The sequence below is a fragment of the Pyrus communis genome, chromosome 14 (genome assembly GCF_041283825.1).
Source record: "Pyrus communis isolate YQ-2024b chromosome 14, ASM4128382v1, whole genome shotgun sequence".
NCBI lineage: Eukaryota > Viridiplantae > Streptophyta > Magnoliopsida > Rosales > Rosaceae > Pyrus > Pyrus communis.
In genome coordinates this window covers 3,992,826-4,012,773 of record NC_142578.1, presented here as the reverse complement: position 1 = coordinate 4,012,773, position 19,948 = coordinate 3,992,826, and the positions used below count along the sequence as shown (strand labels likewise).

Sequence of the window (19,948 nt, the reverse complement as noted above, 5' to 3'; positions counted from 1 at the left end):
TCCAAGCAAGCTTTTAAGTGGAAAAGCTTTATATAAAGTTTTCTTTAATTTACTAGTGCGCTAAAAGGCATAAATTCCATCCCCAACTTTTTCCTTTTCCTTCGTGTAAATACATTCCTCCTCTTCACGTGAATACCATGGGAGGCAGATTGTATGCTGGTATCATTTTCGTCCAATTTTATTTGTGCGGTCACAGTTAAATCACGTTAATATTTTATATTCATATTATTTTTTGTCTTATTATCTTTATTAAAAAATTAATAAAAAATGTTGACGTGACTTAACCGTGATCGCACAAAATAGAAGAGGATAAGAAGGGCACCCAAACAGGAGGGTAGACAATCTGCCTCCAAATACCATTCACAAGAATAAAACACACTTCATATTATTTTTTGTCTTATTATCTCTATTACAAATATAAAATATTGACGTGGCTTAACCGTGACCGCACAAAATAGAAGAGGATGAAGAGGGCATCCAAACAGGAGGACAAACAATCTGCCTCTGAATACCATTCATAAGAATAAAACACACTTCATATTATTTCTTGTCTTATTATCTCTATTAAAAAATCAATATAAAATATTGACGTGATTTAAACGTGATCGCACAAAATAAAAAGGGATAAGAAAGACATCCAAACAGGATGACAAACAATCTACCTCCGAATACCATTCATAAGAATAAAACGCACTTGTACGATAAATAATTGATAATATCCTTCCGTTGTCAGACAGCCCAACATGCTAATGTTAATAACTTGTCAGTCAAAATCATCAAGAAAGATCACGTTTGATAGTTACGCTTGAACACTATTTTGAAAGCATGCATGAAAATTTGAAAAACGACCAATCACAATGGTTTTGGTGATAAAATTAACAAAAAAAGAAAGCACCAATACCTTTGTTTTCAAACCACAGGATATTTCGCAATCAACTTTTCATGGTATACTGATTTCTTAAGACTTGCTACTCTGATGATTGATGAGTTTCCATTAACTATTTCATCAACTAGTCATGATAACAAACCGTCTGTAGAGAAGAACATATTAACAGTCGATGCAGAGGAAGCCTAGCAGTGTCCGGAAATGCTCATGACTCGGAGCCTTGTTGTAGTTTCAGTACCGGTCGTGTATATATTCGGTCAGCAAAAATGATATACAGCTCATGGAGTTACAACGGGGTAAAAATCGAACAGATTGGGAATCAACCGTCTATATGTATTTGCTCAGATACGATACACTTAAAGAACTCTTCTCTTACATCTTTGCTTGCCATATCGAAGTGGTGAAAACTCGAACAGATTGGGAATCAGTGGTTCATTCTGGTAGTTTCAGGCGGTTGAACAGTACAAGGAAACTTTGCTCGGGGACGACGTAAAGAAAACCAAGATCTGCACTTTTGACATATGGTCCAATGCCCTGCACACCAAGTTACAAACATCAAGCAAAAGAAGGGAAATGAGAGAAAATAAATACGAGGCCGGTTCTTTTGAGAGTTTTGGTTATTCCGATTGTACAAGGAAGAAAAGCTAGTAGCCATACTGAACTGGTTTATTCACCTTGTTACTGAGTTGGAGAAGTTCTCCTTCAACCCACCGTGGATTCTGGAACCCAAACTCTGCTATTCTTCCTTGTCCCTTGTAACTTGCAACCTGGATAAATGAACACTTAGTCGGCAGCATACATCCAGAATTTCATTTTGTTGCAGCCTAAAAGACGTTCTTTAGTTCAATCTGTAATTTATTATAATGCCAAAATAGGGTATATGGAACTTTTTCTTCACACAGTTCCTTGTGTGGTTTGAAATGGTATCAGGAGAAATCAACGCGTTACTTCACGAAACATGAAGCACCAGCACAGGGCTCATGATCTTATAGTATGTATATGGTACATTAGAAATGCCCCTAATAAGAAAAATGGTATCGACAATTGTACATGCCAGAGGAGATTTTCAACTAACAAAAGCGAAAATTTTCTAGCTGTTTTATGCAGAAAAGAGCAGACAGGGTTTTCTAAAACTTTTAGGCACAACTTGATCTGCTAGTTACCATGGTACTGAGAAAAACAAGCTTCCTTGAGTTTTTGGTCTTAGAACTGTATAAAAGAAAACTATCACACACACCAAACACATGCACATATGCAGACACCGTTCAACGTATCATTACCACTCCTAATTCATCTGGATACAATCCACGGTTAGATTGGCGGTTCCCTTTCCCAATTTTAGCACGAAATGTCACCTGGATATGAAAAAAATCAGAGTTTAGTACAACACATGTTACATACAGTGAACATGTGGTTTCACAGAGCAAGTATCATGGTATCACAAGATTTAGAAAGCTATAAACCTGGCCAGCAGGAACATTCAGGTCCCCAGTTAGTTTAACTGCCTCAACATATTCGAAGAACTCCATATCTGCAGATTCTTTGCCTTCTGAGCTATTCCAGTGCCCGTACTTACGCCTGAGTTGCACTACCTCCTTGCCATAAGGGCCAAATGCACCAACATACAGGCCTGTACTTTAAACAGAAGAACTCCTCAGAAGATTGTCCTTTTAAGTAAAAAAAGTAAAATGTGGAGGATAAGAAAACTGACCTTCAAATGGATCCAAATCTCCTCTTAAGGTGTTGAGGCGACTAAACTTTGTATACTCAGATAATCTATTCCGCTTCTGAGCTTGATTAACGGCAAACTTGACTACTTCACGCATATTTCGTGTCATCTGTTTATAAATTTAAAGGAAAGTTACGCACTATGAGCGATTCACACCACTGTCAACAAAAAATTGAGGCCCAGAAGAAATGAGAATTTAGGGAAATTTTTAAATCTTAACTGTCTAGTATCAGTCTCTTCTAAAATATAGATCTAAAACTGCAAAAACCTTCCACCAGTTATCTAAATTTAAAAACAAACCCGAAACTTTCATTTTGCCCTCAAAATTTATAGCTGAGCCAAACTATAGACATGACACAAACTTCCTAGAAATACTAAATCTAAAAATGATAGAAAAGGGTAGTCTTTGGAAAATCCAAATTCTAAACCCTTGTTTTCCATGAGTCTACCATGTACAACAAAAGTATCCAACTCAGATGATTCTATTCATGAACCCAATCACATTTTACCAACTGGAAGAGTCAGTTTTTTAGTATGTGCAATCTCCATATCATATTTTCCTGATGGCGTAGAAGTTCAACTGACCTTTGAAGAAAGCTTGTCAGAATTAAAAAATGCCTTGGCAACCTCAGAAGGCATGAGCTCAGCGGCACTTTTAGCTGCTAGAGCTGCCACCTTGAACTTAGATTCCTTACTTTCTCCCGTGTTGTGATCGAGGCTTCTCCCTGGAATGTGCAACACAAAAGAATCTTTCTCCACATCTTTGATTTCAGCAGGCCGACGCACATACTCATCCTTGGTAGGAACATCCTCATTATTATGTACAACCCCACCAATAAAAAGTTTCATATCCAAATCCCTTTCATCTTCTATGGTATCACTACCTTCTCCTAGAGTGACCTCGTCAGACTGAATTTCATCCAAATTATCCACTTCGTCTTCAGAATTCTCATCAGAATCTGACGAGTCACTATTTTCTTGCTTCAATTGGTTCACAGAATTGTCATCCTCTCTCACTTCCTTGGCAATATCAACATCCATGACTTTAACTTTCAGTCCTGGAATTTTTGTCTTAAGAAAATTTAAAACACTTTTTATCCCCTCCTCAGTTGCTCCCTCAATATTAATGCCCTTCACCTCGCTGCTCTCTGCTTTGCCTTCATTTTTCTGTACATCTACTACGGTTGCACTCTCAAGTTCGGAAGTGGATGAGCCTTTTTCAGGTTTGGATGGTGTAACAGCGGAGTTTGTTGAACTACCTTTGGGTAGGTGTAAGTACACTACCTGCAACAGATATGATATCAGAAGACCAGAGAGGGAGGGAAAGAGAGTTTTACACAAACTGCATTAGACAGGTGAAAGATAGTTCGTTTGAAAGATCTGTATTTACCTGCATAACGTATGTCCCATCACCATTTTTTACCACAAAAATTTCAAATAGGGGACTTCCCGGTGATGCTTCAACCAACTGTCTGCAACAAATAACAAATCAGTAGTTTTCTCCAGTAGATGAAAAACAAATCAAAACCCAAAAGATCTTACCTTGGACTGTAACTCCTCCCAATAAATCTGCCCACACCAGGAGTTATTCGTATTAGCCTTCCAAAAGGATCATCTGAATCTTTTGGGTACCCAACCCACCAACCTACCTGCAGATACAGAGAGAACCATTTAAAGGACACAGCAAAAATTTACCACAAAGCAGGCCTAATTAATAAGGCCTATCAATAAAATTCACATATCTTAAAGATGCCAGGAAAAAACAAACTAGGCACATATCTCTGACTCATGCTTCAAGAGCCAAAGGTAAACTCATCTTTTTTCGACAAAAAAGGAAAAGAAAAAGGCTTTATCATGCGTAGGATAAAACTGGAAGGCAGCAGGATGTAGGTGATGGTAGAAGCTGCCTCCAACAAAGGTGTATTATATGATAAATCATAAATGTAATAATTTCGTCCCCTCAACACTTTTTGGAGTCCCACCAAAACTTCCATGACTGCCAATAAAATTCATGTACAAAGGATGACCTGATATATCTAATTTCTTCCAATGAAATACTTTCAGTATTTCAACTAAGCGTGAAAAGAAAAAAAGAGTAAAAGCTGACTATTTCAGCCAACAAATAAAATTGAGTTGCGAAGCCATGCTGTTAGAAATTGGAAGATAATATATAAGCCAGTAGCATGTGGGAAGATTACCAGTCCGCTTCCTGTGTGTCTACACAACCTTGAAGCATCACGGTAACGCTCTTCCTCAATCGCATTCTGCAAACATACAACACACCAGGTAAACAAACAGACATTGATGTGAGCAAGTACACAATTACAAAAGCATAAATGCTCAACTAACCTTCAATTGTGACATGATCTCAGTAACAGTGTCGTTTGATGTAGCTTCTGAAATAGACATTTTCAGTTTTGTAGCTTCCTGGAAATCTTCCTTCTCAATTGCATCTTCAAGTTGAAACTGCTTATAGCATCATGCCATAAAACAAAAAAGAAAATGCTTGTAATTTGTGTACGTGTGGTTATGTTCAGTTGCGTATGATTCTTTGTACTGGTACATGGTTGTATGCACAGTGAACAGACCCAAGCAACCGAGACTCCAGAAAAAATTACAATATTTGCACTGGTACATGGTTCAACAGAAAGTAAGAAATGGTAGATGGAGCAAATTTTGTACCATCGGTCCATCACTGACTGCCATTTGACAATTTAGCAACTTAAAGAAAACTTGCTAATCTACCGAGAACAGGGGAACAAACTCTCCACGTCTTCCCAAATTTCTCATGTAATTCAAACAATGCAAAGTAAATCTTAAATTTCTCAAGAACCAAGTTCCAAAATTTGTTTTGACGTTTCGCAGCTGTCTTGAAACAAGGTCCAAAAGGGTGAATAATGTTCTATAAAACCATGAGAAATGGTAGCAAAAGGTAGACGGATTTAAATAATTATACGCTCAACGAAGAAGAAATTAATGAGCATGATCAATCATATATAACAATCAAAGGCTAAGAACTTCAAATAAATTCAGCTTACGTTTGGATTTAGGAACTTGGCAATTCAACTAATAGATTAGTAAACATAACTAATATTCAGCAACTGGAAACTGTACATTGAAAAGTAACAGAATTCCAAATAAATTAAGAAACAATTATCCAAAACCAAAAGCGCTTCTTACTACGTTTGACATAACTTGATTCTGATAAAAGTACTTCTAGTAAAAGCTCTTATGAGCATAATTCTTCTAGAGAACTAGCATTTCTGCCCAAACAATACTACTGACAAAAACTGAAACTTCGATGCAATTAGCAACCGAGCAAAAAAGTACACAAAACCCACATACCTTGAGAACAGAGGCGAAGCTCTCGGCCTGTTCGACCTCGGAGAAATGGCGGCTCCACCGATTCCAATCCCATTCCAAAGACGACCCAATACAGTCCTCACTGTAACTGTTGCTCTCACTGCACCGGCAGCACAAATTCGAGCTCTTTCGACTCCTGCTACTACTCGAAGACGAAGAAGGTGAGAGCTTGGTCTGGACAGAGCAGCCCCAACTTAGAACAACGCTCAGATTGTTATTGGAAGTGTTGAATTTGGACCTGGTGTTGGCTAAGAAGCCGGAGCAGCAATTGGGTCCGAATTGAGGCAGTGGGATTGCTTGTCCCACGCCCCACCCATTGGCCACCGCCATCTCTCTCTGGTTTTTTCTCTGGTTCTTTCTCTTCCCCACAATTATCTGTGTGGTGTATTTTGTGGGGAATTAGAGAAATGAATATCTTCCGAGTTTTTTGCGTTGTCGCAGTTGGTGACGAAGATGAAGACTGGAAGAGATATATGGATAGAAATCATATAATCGCCGCCTTAAAAGTTTTGCAATCACAGGCAACTCAGGCCCACAGATTTGTGGGTTTTCTTTGTTAGTGATCAAAATTTTAAATCAAATTTATAAAATAATATATTATTAATAAGAAATAAATACGTTAATTGATAATTAATAATTTAGTTACCAATTTTCATATCATTTAATTTACAAGATTTGTATATAAATTTAGGACCTAGCATTACCTCTCTTTTTGCATACGGAAGGGAATGTTTTTGTTTATCGCCATCAAGTAATGGTGATGTTGTTCTTCTTATTTATTATTGTTAAATGAGTTTAATTTTCGAAATCTATATAATGGATAAATCTTAAAATTTGAACCCGTCTAATGATGATAAATAGGGTGTCGAGCAACGGGTTAAATTTTGGTTAGATTTGTTTAGTCTTTTGTAAACTTGTCATTAGATGAGTTGAAAAAAATTGTTTCTATATGATAAGAATGTGCATCTTTCAACCCGAGTGAGGATTCTCGCCGGATCATATTTGTGAGGATCTCAAGAATCCTCACATCACATCCGTTTATCGTACATCATGCGGTAAAAAATTATTGTAATTTTTTTATTTAAAATTAAATACACGCAATATATAATGAACGGATGTAATTAGTGGATTCCCAAAATCCTCACAAAGAAGATCCAGCGAGGATCCTCTCTTTCAACCCAAGAATCAATCTTTTGACCCATCCACTTCTCTCTGCCGGTTGCCACATGTTAGATGTGCCAGCCCAAGAATCAATCTTTTGACCCATCCACTTCTCTCTGCCGGTTGCCACATGTTAGATGTGCCAACAAGACATGGGAAGGGGATCCTCTTCTGATCATTTTCTCCTAATCCACTAAAACAGTGAATTCACATCATTGAAATTTGATCTAACGGTTAATGTTATTATAACTTTTAAAGTAGATCCTTATTTGTAGCTGTTAGATCAAATTTCAATAACTCAAATCCACTAATTTGACGAATTAGGAGGAATGATCCTGAAATGATTCATTTCCCAAAACATACAGCCGTGATTGTTTGTCAAAATTGGATGAGTGGACTACAAATTAATAAATTATCACAAAAGTTAGGTTTACACACGTACGTTAAGACGGCTGCAAAAATACGCCACGTGTACTGCCACTTGGCTTGTAATCTCCACGAGGGCCAAGGACCCCCTTCAAATCAATTAATCCTTCGAATGAGAAGAGAAAGAAAAGACTTGCATGAAACGGAAACTGCTAAAAGCGGCACTCATGCTAAAAGCGGCAGTGTCCTGAACCTATCAGGCTTCGCCGTGTGTTTTAGCTTTCTTATATAGAACAATATGATTGGTTTTGTACACCGGCAACTTGGCGTCGCCGTTTCATGCAAGCCCTCAAGAAGAGGAAAATTTCATGAAACAGAGGTAGCTGCATTGGTTAACCGATCATATCCAGTTCTCATATCCATGAATATGTATATCCATCATTACAATGACAAACCATGGCAAAAAGCCTTAAGACTTTCAGTAAGCAACAGCGATTGCAAAAGCATGCTGACCGATGGCGAGGTACACAGATCTATACCGTTAACGCCTTCCCTCAGCATATGGGTTAGAAAATTCAGTTAAAATTTAGAAAATGTAAACCAGGAAGGAACCCCTATTGTTGTTGCTGTGAGGGGGACTCGACAACGACAATACGTTCAGCGGAAGGGACCGGCGGGCTCGAAAGATCCCGAGTAGATGAGAGAGCAATACCCCCTTCCTCAGAAGTTTCCAAAGAAGTGTCTGCCTCATTGCCTGCACCTGCATTTTCAGTACGAACTGGGCGGAATGCTCCCTGCAACCTCAACAAATGCCTCTGACTGTCAGGTCGGATTCTCACATACCGGTTGGCTGTCAACACACTGAGAGACGAACGCTCAGAGTCAGGACGGAGATTGGATATAGCACTAAGGTCAAGATTTGGGAAGACTGAGCAACGGCATCTGGGACATTTCACATTCAGTCGAAGCCACTCATCAATGCATTCTACATGAAAATTGTGAGCACAAGGCAGGCCGCGAACCTGCAAAACTTCCTGTAAGAATCTGTTGTTGAACTTTGTAATAACTGAGGCATTATCAGAAGGTAAAAATATGTATGGGCAATCTGTTCATAAAATTGGAGAGGTCATCTGCATTGCTTAAACGATAAGCTATGCACTCGGTTCCTATTTTCTTAAAATCCTCTCAACATTTTACAGGGAGCCACAAAAGGGGTCCATTGATCCAATTCTTATATAAACAAAGATTTGACTTCTACCCGAGAAGCATGGAATAATTCAGATCAATGTGGTGTTCAAAGTAGGATAGGTATTCATAAAAAATTTACCTCATTGCCTACATGAAACTCTTCCAAGCAGATTGGACATTCACTGCAATCAGTTGGAACAGCCTTCAGTCTGAACTTTGGAAGCTCCTGAATAAGTGCTTCCACTGCTTCTCTCTGCAACACCAAGATAAGAACGTCAACCATCAGAACCCAGAAGTAAAATATCAATAGTGAATTGACATAGACAACGAATAATTCACACTGGAAAAAAAAGGACTGCCATTGAAGAGGTTAATTTTTCTTTTTAGTATGTCCCCTTATCACCAGTAAAGCACAACAATTAATAAACACTTTTATACTAGGCCTCTAAAGTCCAAGTGTACTTGAGAGTTTGAGACAGAGTAACAAGTATATACATACACACAGGCATACGTGTCAGCAACACCCACTAGAATCCCTAATCTTCTAGACATTGCTTTTGCCAATGCTTTAAGCATAGAATTCATCCAAAATGCTACTGCTTAAATAGCTTGAGTAACTACTATCATGAATTCAATAAAACAGCCGCATATAATTTTTTTATATTACACATAATATGTTGTAAAAAGGGTGAAGATAACAATTAGACACAAAACTGAACAAGCCATGAATCTAAGGGCAATTAAGCAATTTCCTCAGCAGGAGAATTTTGGGGTGGGGGGTTACCTGTGCTTGAGTCAAGTAAAGTCCAGGTTGGTATGCAGCAGTATCTTGGCCCATCCCTCTTGTTTCTTGACCGGCAGCTTCAAATGCCCAATCTGGCACCCGAATCATATCAACCAAAACCTTAACAATGAGGAGAAATCATTACTAGGAATGATAGGAAGAAGTGGATCAACAAAGAATAAAAGAGCTTTGAACGCTAATGTGCAATCAACAGCAAGTGGGCGAATTACATGGTCAAAACAGCATTGTCATATATTGTCTATCTGGTACAAGAGCAATACTAGCATAAGCTAAATTAAGGAACAAAACACTAAGGGTATACATTCATAAATATTACAATAAGAAACACTTCCATGAAGGGGAAAAAGAACGTCTCAGGATTTACCCCATATTCTGACACAGGAATCCCTTGTTGAGCACGCAATAAGTGTGCCTCTCTTCGTGTCAACCACTGAAATAGAGGGGTTCCAAAACGAGGATTAGAACATCTCTGAATATGATTTTCTAATGAGCTCACATGGAATAAAGTCCTGGTTGAGTCTAAAAGATGGACAAGGACACAAGGCACCACTAACCTTCCCAAGCGACATGCAAGAAACGCAGAGTAGTGCACAGTAGCTAAAAAGCAACCAAATGAGAAAACCCCATTTGTGACCATTTTCAGGCAACTGCAAGCATTAAAATGCATTAAAATGCATTAGCACCGCCACTATTGTTTAAACTTTAAACACCACTATTCTGCCAAGAACTAAGATATATAACTTACACAGTCCTTCGATTTTTGAAACCACAGCGTACCGATTACTGTCCAAGTCCAAAGAAATGGATAGAGCAACAGAGAAAGAATCGAAAGGACCACTACTCTTCCGCAGAAACGAGCATATCTTTGCTGCCACCCAAGATCCCTAATACCATAACAATTCGAAGGGGAAGAACACGGTTTTGGAACCATTCAAACTACACAAATCGAACAAAGTACCAGGGAAACATTAACTAAAGATATGGACTTACAAACCCATTCCAGAGGCAAGCCCATTATCCACAAACATCAGCATCCGAAAAACAAACACAGCAGTGTAATCAACCTGACATTAAAGCCAAACACATATCTAAACAATCCCATATCAAACTTGCTGGGAATTCAGATAATATATATATACCTACCACGATCCATATGTGCAACGGGAATGTACAAGTATGGTAACGCTTCCAATTAATTGCAACAATCACTCTGTTACCCAAACCGTTAAAGAAAACGAACAATTGGGAAAATTGGGATTCCGGTACGAAATTAGAAACCCAAATTTAGATAAAATTAAAGGATACACACTCGTCGCAAGCATCGACAAGAAGAACCCATCGTACCTGCAAGTGCAAAACAATCGAAAATTCGACTTCAAAATCCTTAGAACCCACAGGCAGTAATCGAGAGGCGGGTGGAAACAAAGAAAGAAAGAAAGATGAGTTACCACTTGAAATCGACGCCTCGGACGGCCATGGCGGAGGAAAAGCTGTGCGGAAGAACGCTACGCGGAGGACGGCGAATTCCAAGATCCGACGGTGGTCATTTGAAGAGAGAAATGCTTGCAAGTTTGCGTACGAAGAGACTGAGATGAGAGGAGGGAGATTCCGGACGGAACAAAGCTGGCGAGCAAGAAAGAGACCGATGAGACAGAGAGAGACAGAGAGAGACAGAGACAGTATGAAGCGGTGAGAGTGACGGTGAGGGAGAAGGACTGCTGTGACAAATGCTGACTTTCTTCCAACTATCATATCCGCACGCGCCTAAATTTTCAGAGTTTTTATTTATTTATTTTATATACGGAAACTATAGTGATTTTATTTAAAATATTACGAAAGCATACAATCACTGAGGAGATGTCATGGATTACCTCCGGAGCTCCACAACAAACAACTATTGAAAACTAGAAGTTACACTTGTGAGGCTTCAAAACCCTGCGAACTAGCTTTAACGTCCTCAATTAATAAATCAAAGACGGAAGAACCATTGTGGGGGCTGCCAACAGAAAGAACCACCTACAACCAAGGCCGTCTTTGAGATTTTAAGGATTCTGTGCAAAATTTATCAAATGGGTCTTCCTTAAGATAGTTGTTTTAAAAAAGTATGACAATATATTGATACTAGACAACATTCACTTAAATTAAAACAAAGCCACTTAGTACTACGGTTTAGTGATATTCCTCTTCACTTGTAAGTGAGAGGTCTTATGTTCAATTCTCACCAAAAGCAAATTTGAACTACATTATTGTTAGCCCATTATCAAGCTTATCCCACTCCCCCACCCTCTTAGCATAGATAGTATTGTTTGTTCAAAAAATAAAAAAAAATAAAAATAAACTTTAGCACTCATTGATTGCATATTTACAAATGTTCTTAATGATAAGTAAAAAAGAGCCACAAACATAACATTCACTAAATAATCAAAAGCAGTTTTATCTTAAACAGTCAAACATGAAAAGAAAAAAACATCAAAGCTCCAACTTTAAAGTTTCACTTGAATGTATAACGTTGTTATATAATAAAATTAAGAAATTGCCGTTTTTCAGGATGTTATTATTGACACTCAAAATATCTCATTGTACTCCAAGTTTTTACTTATAAGGAGTGCACAATGCGGTTTAAAGTGCGAATAAAAACAAATTTTTTTTTATATATAAATATAGAACATTATTACATGATGTTAGATGGCAAAAATTTAGGGGCCCCGAATTGCGATTGTACATTTGGCTCCCCCTCAACGCCCCATCTGCCTACAACACGTCACTCTCTAGAATCATACATTGCCAATTATGCTGCAAAGCATGCTACATTCCATCACGAGCGGCTAAAGTCTCATATTTTTTGTTATAATTTTGTGTAAGGATAATGCTGGAAAGACCAAATTTATAAGAGTAATGCTAGGACGACTAAATTGTAAACAAAATTTTCAAACTAAATGATACTAATAAAAAATGAGCATATTTATCAACGCTTAATTAATAATTTAGTTATTAACTTCTATATCATTGAGTTTACAAATTTAATATCATTAGCTTTACTCAATTTATAAGCCAAATTTGCAAATCAAATTATGTATTACCAATAAAAAAACAAACACGTTAATCGACACTTAATTAATAATTAAATCATCCACAACCACATCATTTAGTTTGTAAATCTGATTTAAATTTTGGTCTCCTAACATTACCCTTGCGTAAAATAATTATTTATATGTTATTCATGCAAAAGTCAAACATTGTATAATTTTGGGTAAATTACACAAAACTACCTTAACTATAAATTGAACCACAATATCATACATCATGTTTTAAACATTGCAATGTCATACCTTATCTTACAAATTCGTTGCAATGTTAGACCTCTGTTAACTTTTCTGTTAAAATGGATTTAAAAGAGACACAAACTCTTGATCTTTATGCGGGTGAGAGGAATCATTAGGTTTGATGGGAGAGAGCTTGGAGAGGAAACCATTAGGTTATAGGGAAAAAGCCAGAAATAGGACAGTTTCTTAATCTTGGGACATAAATAAGACATTTCAAATATTCATACGTCATGCACAAAAATCGGACAGAAATAGGATTTTCCTACACCTTGAAATGAATTAATTGCCCTTGTATATAACTGGATTATTTGCTCCCATTTCCTAATTTTTCTCTCTCTACTCTCTCTCCCTCCCTCTCCTTTTTCTCTCACTTTCTCCCTCATGCACTCTCTCTCCCCTTCTCACTGTGCACACACGGTGCACTGTTATCCCGACCCACACCATCCAAATCGAAGCCACCACCAATTTCATCTCATCCTCACGAGTCCAAAACATCTAGCCTTGTCACGAATCTCATCCCCCGATCGTTGGGATTGAAACTCAAGCAGGACGCAAGTTTTCAGGTCATTTTTCGGCAACACGGCAAACAACTGAGGCTCGAGACCACCACCAATGGACTTGCATCGAGGGTGGGAACAAAGCCCAGTCATTAAATGTTGATGTTTTGTTGGATGAATTTTCAGGATTTGTCCTCTGTATGTACATGACATGCACATGATATGCTCACAAATCTGAGCTAACTCAATAATCCAGATAAATTAATACTTAGAAGTTAAATTAGGGCTTGTGTTTCATGTTGGGGCTTATGGGTTGTGGAATAATTTTCAAGTTTTGACGTGCTATAAAACTGGGATGGAACAATTTCTGGTTCACGTGTCCAATTACATAAATTTGTGAAATTTTTTCTGTATTGTGCATGTAGTGTGCATATGGTGTGCATGGCTAACTTCATAATAATATTTTAACTCCAAAAACCCAGAGCTCACAGCTCTCTTTTCGAAATATAAAAAATGACGTCATCACCTGCGACGTCACCACCATATACACTATATGCACACCACATCATATCATATGTACATAACATGCACATGATATGCACAGAATTGGAGATTGAGCAGCGAGCTTCTTTTTGCATTAATAAGAAACTTTAACGGCTACCTATTGGTATAATAGATACAATTAAAATATAAATGTTATGTATATAAGGTTATAGTGGTAGTTTGAAAAGTCTTGTTATGTACATCAATCACCGCTTAGCCGTTCACATGGAAAACATGATACTCGTTGTCGTTATTTCATGGGCATGCAAGATCTTTAACATCCTCTAAGCTTTTTCTTAAATTTTTTTTCGCTGAGGCCAATTAGGTTGTGGTCATACTCACTAAATTTTAGAACAACATACGTGCATCATAATTAGTGAACATTCCCACTTCACATATTAAGATGTAGCCATGCACATCATATGCAACACCACATGCACATTACAAAGAAATTTTCACAAATTTCTACAATTGGACACTTGAACCAGAAATTATTCCATCCCAGTTTTGTGGCACGTCAAAACTTGAAATTTATTCCACAACCCATAGGCCTCAACATAAAACACAAACCCTAATTTAACTTCTAAGTATTAATTCATCTGTGTTTTTAGGTTGGCTCAGATATGTGAGCATATCATGTGCATGTTGTGTACATACAGTGGACAAATCCTGAAAAATTCATCCAACAAAACACCAACATTTAATGTGAAATCTCGTCCCCGGATTTCACTATATAAAATTTTGTATCTCGTACTTCGTATTCATATTCATAGTTTTGATGCTTTCATATTTACGGCGTTTATTTTTTTTATAAGTAAAAGGACAAAATTGCCCCTATTGTATTAAACGGAATTCTTCGTGGACATATGTCGGGATCGGGTCGTGACAACTTTTGGTGGTATCAGAGCTTAGGTATTAGGTCTAAGTACCTTTACCTGTGGATGTTAATAATTGTTTCATGGAATTGGTATTGTCTTTGATGATATGGCTATGTTTGTGGTTATTCTTGCATGGTGAATTGAAGTTCAGAACTATCGAACTTAAGGATGGCTTAATCTGAAAATCGATGAAGTGTGAACACCATTCTGTGTTTCGTTATCAGGAAATTTCGAGGACGAAATTTTTTTTAATGGGGGAAAGATGTGAAATCCCGTCCCCGGATTTCACTATTTAAAATTTCGCATCATATTCATAGTTTTGACGCTTTCATATTTACGGCGTATATTTTTTCGATAAGTAAAAGAACAAAATTGCCACTATTGTATTAAATGGAATTCTTCGTGGGCGTATGTCAGGATCAGGGCGTGACATTTAATGACTGGGTTTTGTTCCCACCCTCGATGCAAGTCCAGTAGTGGTGGTCTTGAGCCTCAGTTTTTTACTGTGTTGCCGAAAAATAGTCGGAAAACTCGCGACTTGCTTAAGCTTCGATCCCAACGATCAGGGATAAAATTTGTGACAAGGTTAGGTGTTTTAGACCCGTGAGGACGAGATGAAATTGGTGATGGCTTCGATTTGGACGATGTTGGTCGGGACAATAGTGCACCGTGTATGCATAGTGAAAAGGGGAGAGAGAGTGCGTGAGGGAGAAAGAGAGATAAGAGAGATAAGAGAGATAGGGAAGGAGACAGAGAATAGAGAGAGAAATAAAAAAAAAAGGGAGCAAATAACCCATTTATATGTGGGTATTTAGTAATTTTGACTTTGTGTGTGGTGTGCATGGCTTGTGCGTGACCGGTTTGTTCTATTTTTGTCCCAAGATTAAAAAATTATCCCATTTTAGAGTATTTCCCTAGGTTATATGAGAGAGAGCTGGGAGGGATTGCTACAGAAATTTCAAGAGTGCAAAGATAGACCGACTTTATAAAGAGGGATTGGAAGGAGAAAGGAGAGAGGTGGGTGGTTAAATTAGGTTATTCAATTTCATAGAGGTGGGTGGTGGTTAGGGAGAAATTTTTAAGTGTGCCGAGAATATGGTATGGTACACTAAGTGTCATAATACAATTGGTTGGAAATATTTTTTTCAAATTTCTAACCAATTGTATTATTAGACTTAATGTACTGAGCTGTGTTTCAGACACACTAAAAACTCTTTCGTGGTTTGGTTAGGATAGGTTAGGTGGGTGGTGTTTTTCCCTGCATGGAAGGTTAGGTTATTCAATTTCATAGAAATGGTCCTTCTTACTTCTATATAGTGAGTTAGAGCATTCCCAATGGGGGCTTTATCCTTTATTAGCCTCTCAGCACGCACGTTAATTTTTGCATCATGGGCGCTACGCGCCCCTAAAGGTGTATTGCATTAATTTTTTTTATTGTAATTGTCAAGATATATTTTAAATGTATTATGTAAAGAGGAACTTTTTCTTTACCATGCAAGTCCTAAAAAGTTGTCATATTTTTCGTTTTCACTTTGTGTAACATAATGATTTAAATGTTATTCATACAATTGTCAAACAACTTGGGATTTTGGATGCAAGTTCCTAAATAAAATTCATGAACAATAGTAAGTAGATGTAAATAAAAAAAAGAGTAGATGAAAATATTTAGTACTCGTAACAAAATACAAAACAACTTAAATGTCAAAATATAAAACCTACATCACAATATATACATTATTCACAATACCCATGAAGTCTATATGTCACTATTTCTTTTGAAAAGAAAATTTACATATTGACATCAATGCTGCAATTTCCACCCATTTGTTCATGATTGAGGCTCCAAATTTTCATTGCCAATCTACAAACGATAGTAAGAAAATTAAAAATCAAATAAAAAGAGTTAATTGATAAGTGAGAAATGCATATTAAAAGGTTATCATTAATAAAGTTGTTACCTATTAGAAATCACCATAATTAGTTGGAATGAAGCAAGACTTCTTTGTATACCACATTCCGTGTAAATACACCTTCTTGGCCTACTATGGAGCCATTTTTTACTAACACGGTTGTGGTTGATTTTAAGACCCTCTAGATAAAGCCACATATAATTGTCCATGACTGAAGATGTGATATGGAAGGTAAACGCATACATGTGGTATTGTCTGACCTTGAGATTTGTTCGTAGTGATAGAGAAACTTAGTTTCACTGGAAACTACTTTCTTGTAAGTTCAAATGGAAGCCCAGCAATATCAGTACTTTTAAGAGGAATTCTTAGTAAGCAAACTCTAGATCCAGGAAATTGTCCAGTTAGAACTTCAACATCAATAAGATTTCAGTAAGAACCACGACACAATAATCTTGTACCATTACACAATTCCAATTTCAGACCAATATATCTTAAAAGCATGATTGGAGCATCTCTTTTCAGAGTTAACTTGTGTGGAGGTAAACCACCAAGTGAGATTGAATTCAAGAACTCTGGCTGATACAAATTTCTTGTGTCATCCTCAACTGAATCAAATAAATACATTGTCTCTTCTAAGGAATAAATATAGTAAGAAATAAAGGAAGAAATACAGTAAGAACCAAATAATAGTGTTAGAGAACAAACTAAACAATTAATCTATGACATTAAGCTGAAGACTAAGAATACATATCCATCCTCTTTTCCTTACAGTACCACATATCCGAATCACTTCTATCAAATCTATTTGAATAGTTTATCTTATTCAAAGTTGCTAAAGATGAGTTCATAGGGTGTATGGCTTCGTAGCGTAATATCTACTTTTTTCTTGACATATATGTCACACTTTCCCATTCCACATGAAACTGCTGTGTCAATTCAAATTTACCACAATATTAATGCTTGTTTCCATAGCTGCAAAAGAAGTGTTTGAAATGAAAATATGAGTTGAAGTGCAAATTGTTTGTAGTATTTAAATACATACATTGACAAAAAGTAAGGAAAAAAAAAAAAAGTCATATCCAATTAGATTGACCAGAAGCTCAATCAAACATAATATCAAATGTAAAACCCGTTACTTTGCATTTCGTGGACATTTGGAGCTGTTTAAATTAGCTTTTGTTACCAAAATCTAAACAATTGAAAGAAGAACCTCTTCGAAGAAGAGTTTACAGTAACTATAATGCTTTTGTCTACAATAATATTAACACAATAAATACAAAAGAGTTCTCAAATGTACAGAATCTTTACTCTGTTTTTTTCAAATTCTAAAGCATGATACGGTATCTACCAAATGGAAATAATAAAAGGAAGAAGAACCTTAAGAGTATATGAATGGGCAATCTTTTCCTATATGGAGGAGGAATTAACTCAATTAACCAGAAGAAAAAAACAAAAAAAGGAAGCTAAAAGTGGATGATCCTGCAATTGAAAAACCCAAATGTGCAGTAAAAACAACCAAGAGAAAACATAAGCTAAAAGAAATCACACTAAAAAAAATCAATTGAAATTAAGCAATTACTGTGCACTTGATCGACCCTAAAGTGACGTACAAATGCTAATTGTCAAAAAATTTAAGAAACCATTTTGAAATTAAGCAGACATTGTTGTAATAAGAAAAAACCTCAAATGTGCAATATAATTGAAATTAACTCCATTAGGAGGGAATTAAAGAATGCCAAAACCACAATAACTTCATATTACATTAAACATTTTGGCTAATATGTTATAAGCACAACCAACTCATCCATATTAAGAACCCAACAGAAATAATCAACTTGTGAACGAAAGGAAAGACATGAACAGAAAATAAATTCAACAAAACTGGAAAAATGAAGAGAAGAAATTCCACTTATGAAAGGTGGTTAGGAAAAAAAAAAGAATCAAAAGTAGAAGAAATTCCACGACCGACCTGCGTATTTATCCTATACAACAGTCGTTGTCAAACTCTTCGGTGAAAGATCTACACATTGCTTATATCTGTGAGATGAATATGACAAACATTTGAGGTTGAATTAGTGAATTTCAAATACAATGGAAAAGAGAAAATGCAGACCACATTTGATGAACAAAATTAGAGAAAATGGCGGATAAAAAACGGAAAGGGAAATCGATTAGGTACTCATGATTAAAGGAAGATTAGAAATTTCATTAAAATAAAAAGAAGAATTGAAAGCAAAATCAAATGTAGAAGAAAATTCCATTAATTGATAGAACAATCACAATTTGTCCAGATTCTTATAGCCTTACAGGAAGCTTTGCACTGTGCATTTTTTTTGCCTGAAGCAGCAAAAGATGGAAAAAGCACGATAAATAATTGGAAAATGGATTAATATAAACAAAAACTCCCCAGAGCCAAGAGTTTCCTTGTAAGCATAAGAACCTCACCAACGGGCTTCATTGGAATGTAACGAATGCAAGGGGAAACATAAAGACACTTACATAGAGAAGAAACAAATCCAAGTTTTTCACTCAAAAGAAAATAACCAACAATCATACATGAAAATAGAAGGAAAAATGAATTTGGTTAATGGTGGACAACCATTGGAAAAGAATGCAGAGATCATGGAGAATCCAAGATTGAAAGTTATATGCAATAAGAATCAGTCGATGTAGAGGAAGAGTCTTTGTCAATATATCTATTTGTCTTTTTCTCCCTCCCCCTCGTTGTCTTCTCCTTGATTTCTGCACGACTACAAATAAACTACCAAAGGTAATATGAAACTAAACTTACCGAGTGAAATTTGAACACAATTAATTACTTCTCTAGTAGAGTTCATTTCCAAATCCTACTACTTTGAGAGGATTTAAAAAACTCCGTTTTCTAAAAATTTGGAATCTCTAATAACTGAAGAATCACACTATGCAAAACCCAAGTTGTTTATTAGGACAAAGAATCGCAAATGCCCCGGCATTTGAAATCTCATACTTCATTTTAGGTTTTTTTCTAATTGAAAACCCAAAAATAATAATCCAATCGAAATTGATTGTAAAGACAAAAAGCGAAAGAATTTAGGAAAAATCACCTGAAATCTTGTCTAAATCGAGTGTGGATGCCGACGGAACTTTGAAAAAACACAAAGAAGAGGGGTTTGTGCGGAAGACGAAAGTGGGTTCGTTTCTCCCGATGTATGACCTGCTGTTCACTATAGAATGTGTAGTAGATGGCGGTTCCATCTCCTCAGGTGTTTACAACCGCTGCGGTTAGATGTGGTGTTTGAGAGTTCTACTCTTTCGTGGAG

The 19,948-nt window shown here is 36.7% G+C and overlaps 2 protein-coding genes and 1 long non-coding RNA gene across 4 annotated transcripts; all 3 read right to left on the bottom strand.

The window, feature by feature from the left end:
• Positions 1–678: 678 nt before the first annotated feature.
• On the bottom strand, positions 679–6,506 carry LOC137712748 (protein EXECUTER 2, chloroplastic). The gene is made up of 11 exons (XM_068451899.2): positions 5,961–6,506; positions 4,965–5,081; positions 4,814–4,879; positions 4,158–4,264; positions 4,006–4,087; positions 3,201–3,899; positions 2,598–2,724; positions 2,350–2,516; positions 2,167–2,241; positions 1,561–1,653; positions 679–1,420 (listed from the first exon to the last, which is right to left on the bottom strand). Exons 1-11 carry the CDS (start codon positions 6,306–6,308, stop codon positions 1,319–1,321), a joined length of 1,983 nt encoding a protein of 660 aa, XP_068308000.2. The 5' UTR covers positions 6,309–6,506; the 3' UTR covers positions 679–1,318.
• Positions 6,507–7,869: 1,363 nt separating this feature from the next.
• On the bottom strand, positions 7,870–11,419 carry LOC137713125 (E3 ubiquitin-protein ligase SIS3). Of its 2 annotated transcripts, XM_068452384.2 has the most exons (10): positions 10,947–11,419; positions 10,804–10,842; positions 10,642–10,708; positions 10,489–10,562; positions 10,244–10,382; positions 10,053–10,145; positions 9,863–9,928; positions 9,478–9,597; positions 8,833–8,946; positions 7,870–8,527 (listed from the first exon to the last, which is right to left on the bottom strand). In XM_068452384.2, the coding sequence occupies exons 1-10, from the start codon at positions 10,973–10,975 to the stop codon at positions 8,120–8,122; spliced, it is 1,149 nt and encodes a 382-aa protein (XP_068308485.2). In that variant the 5' UTR covers positions 10,976–11,419; the 3' UTR covers positions 7,870–8,119. The 2 variants fall into 2 exon arrangements, with proteins under 2 accessions (XP_068308485.2, XP_088540845.1); XM_088684719.1 differs by lacking the exons at positions 10,489–10,562; positions 10,947–11,419 and having other exon boundaries at positions 10,244–10,434; positions 10,804–10,843.
• Positions 11,420–16,357: 4,938 nt separating this feature from the next.
• On the bottom strand, positions 16,358–19,948 carry LOC137712539 (uncharacterized). Its single transcript, XR_011065230.2, has 3 exons — positions 19,733–19,948; positions 16,698–17,621; positions 16,358–16,600 (listed from the first exon to the last, which is right to left on the bottom strand). It is a non-coding gene; the product is annotated as an uncharacterized LOC137712539 (long non-coding RNA).

Coding starts and splice junctions, on each gene's coding strand:
- LOC137712748 (XM_068451899.2), bottom strand. CDS start 6,308: ATGGCGGTGGCCAATGGGTGGGGCGTGGGACAAGCAATCCCACTGCCT. Junction 3,900..4,005: donor ATGGGACATACGTTATGCAG/GTAAATACAGAT, acceptor TATCTGTTGCAG/GTAGTGTACTTACACCTACC. Junction 1,421..1,560: donor TTCTCCAACTCAGTAACAAG/GTGAATAAACCA, acceptor CTTGGTGTGCAG/GGCATTGGACCATATGTCAA.
- LOC137713125 (XM_068452384.2), bottom strand. CDS start 10,975: ATGGCCGTCCGAGGCGTCGATTTCAAGTG. Junction 10,146..10,243: donor TTCAAAAATCGAAGGACTGT/GTAAGTTATATA, acceptor TAATGCTTGCAG/TTGCCTGAAAATGGTCACAA. Junction 8,528..8,832: donor AGTTTCATGTAGGCAATGAG/GTAAATTTTTTA, acceptor GAAGTTTTGCAG/GTTCGCGGCCTGCCTTGTGC.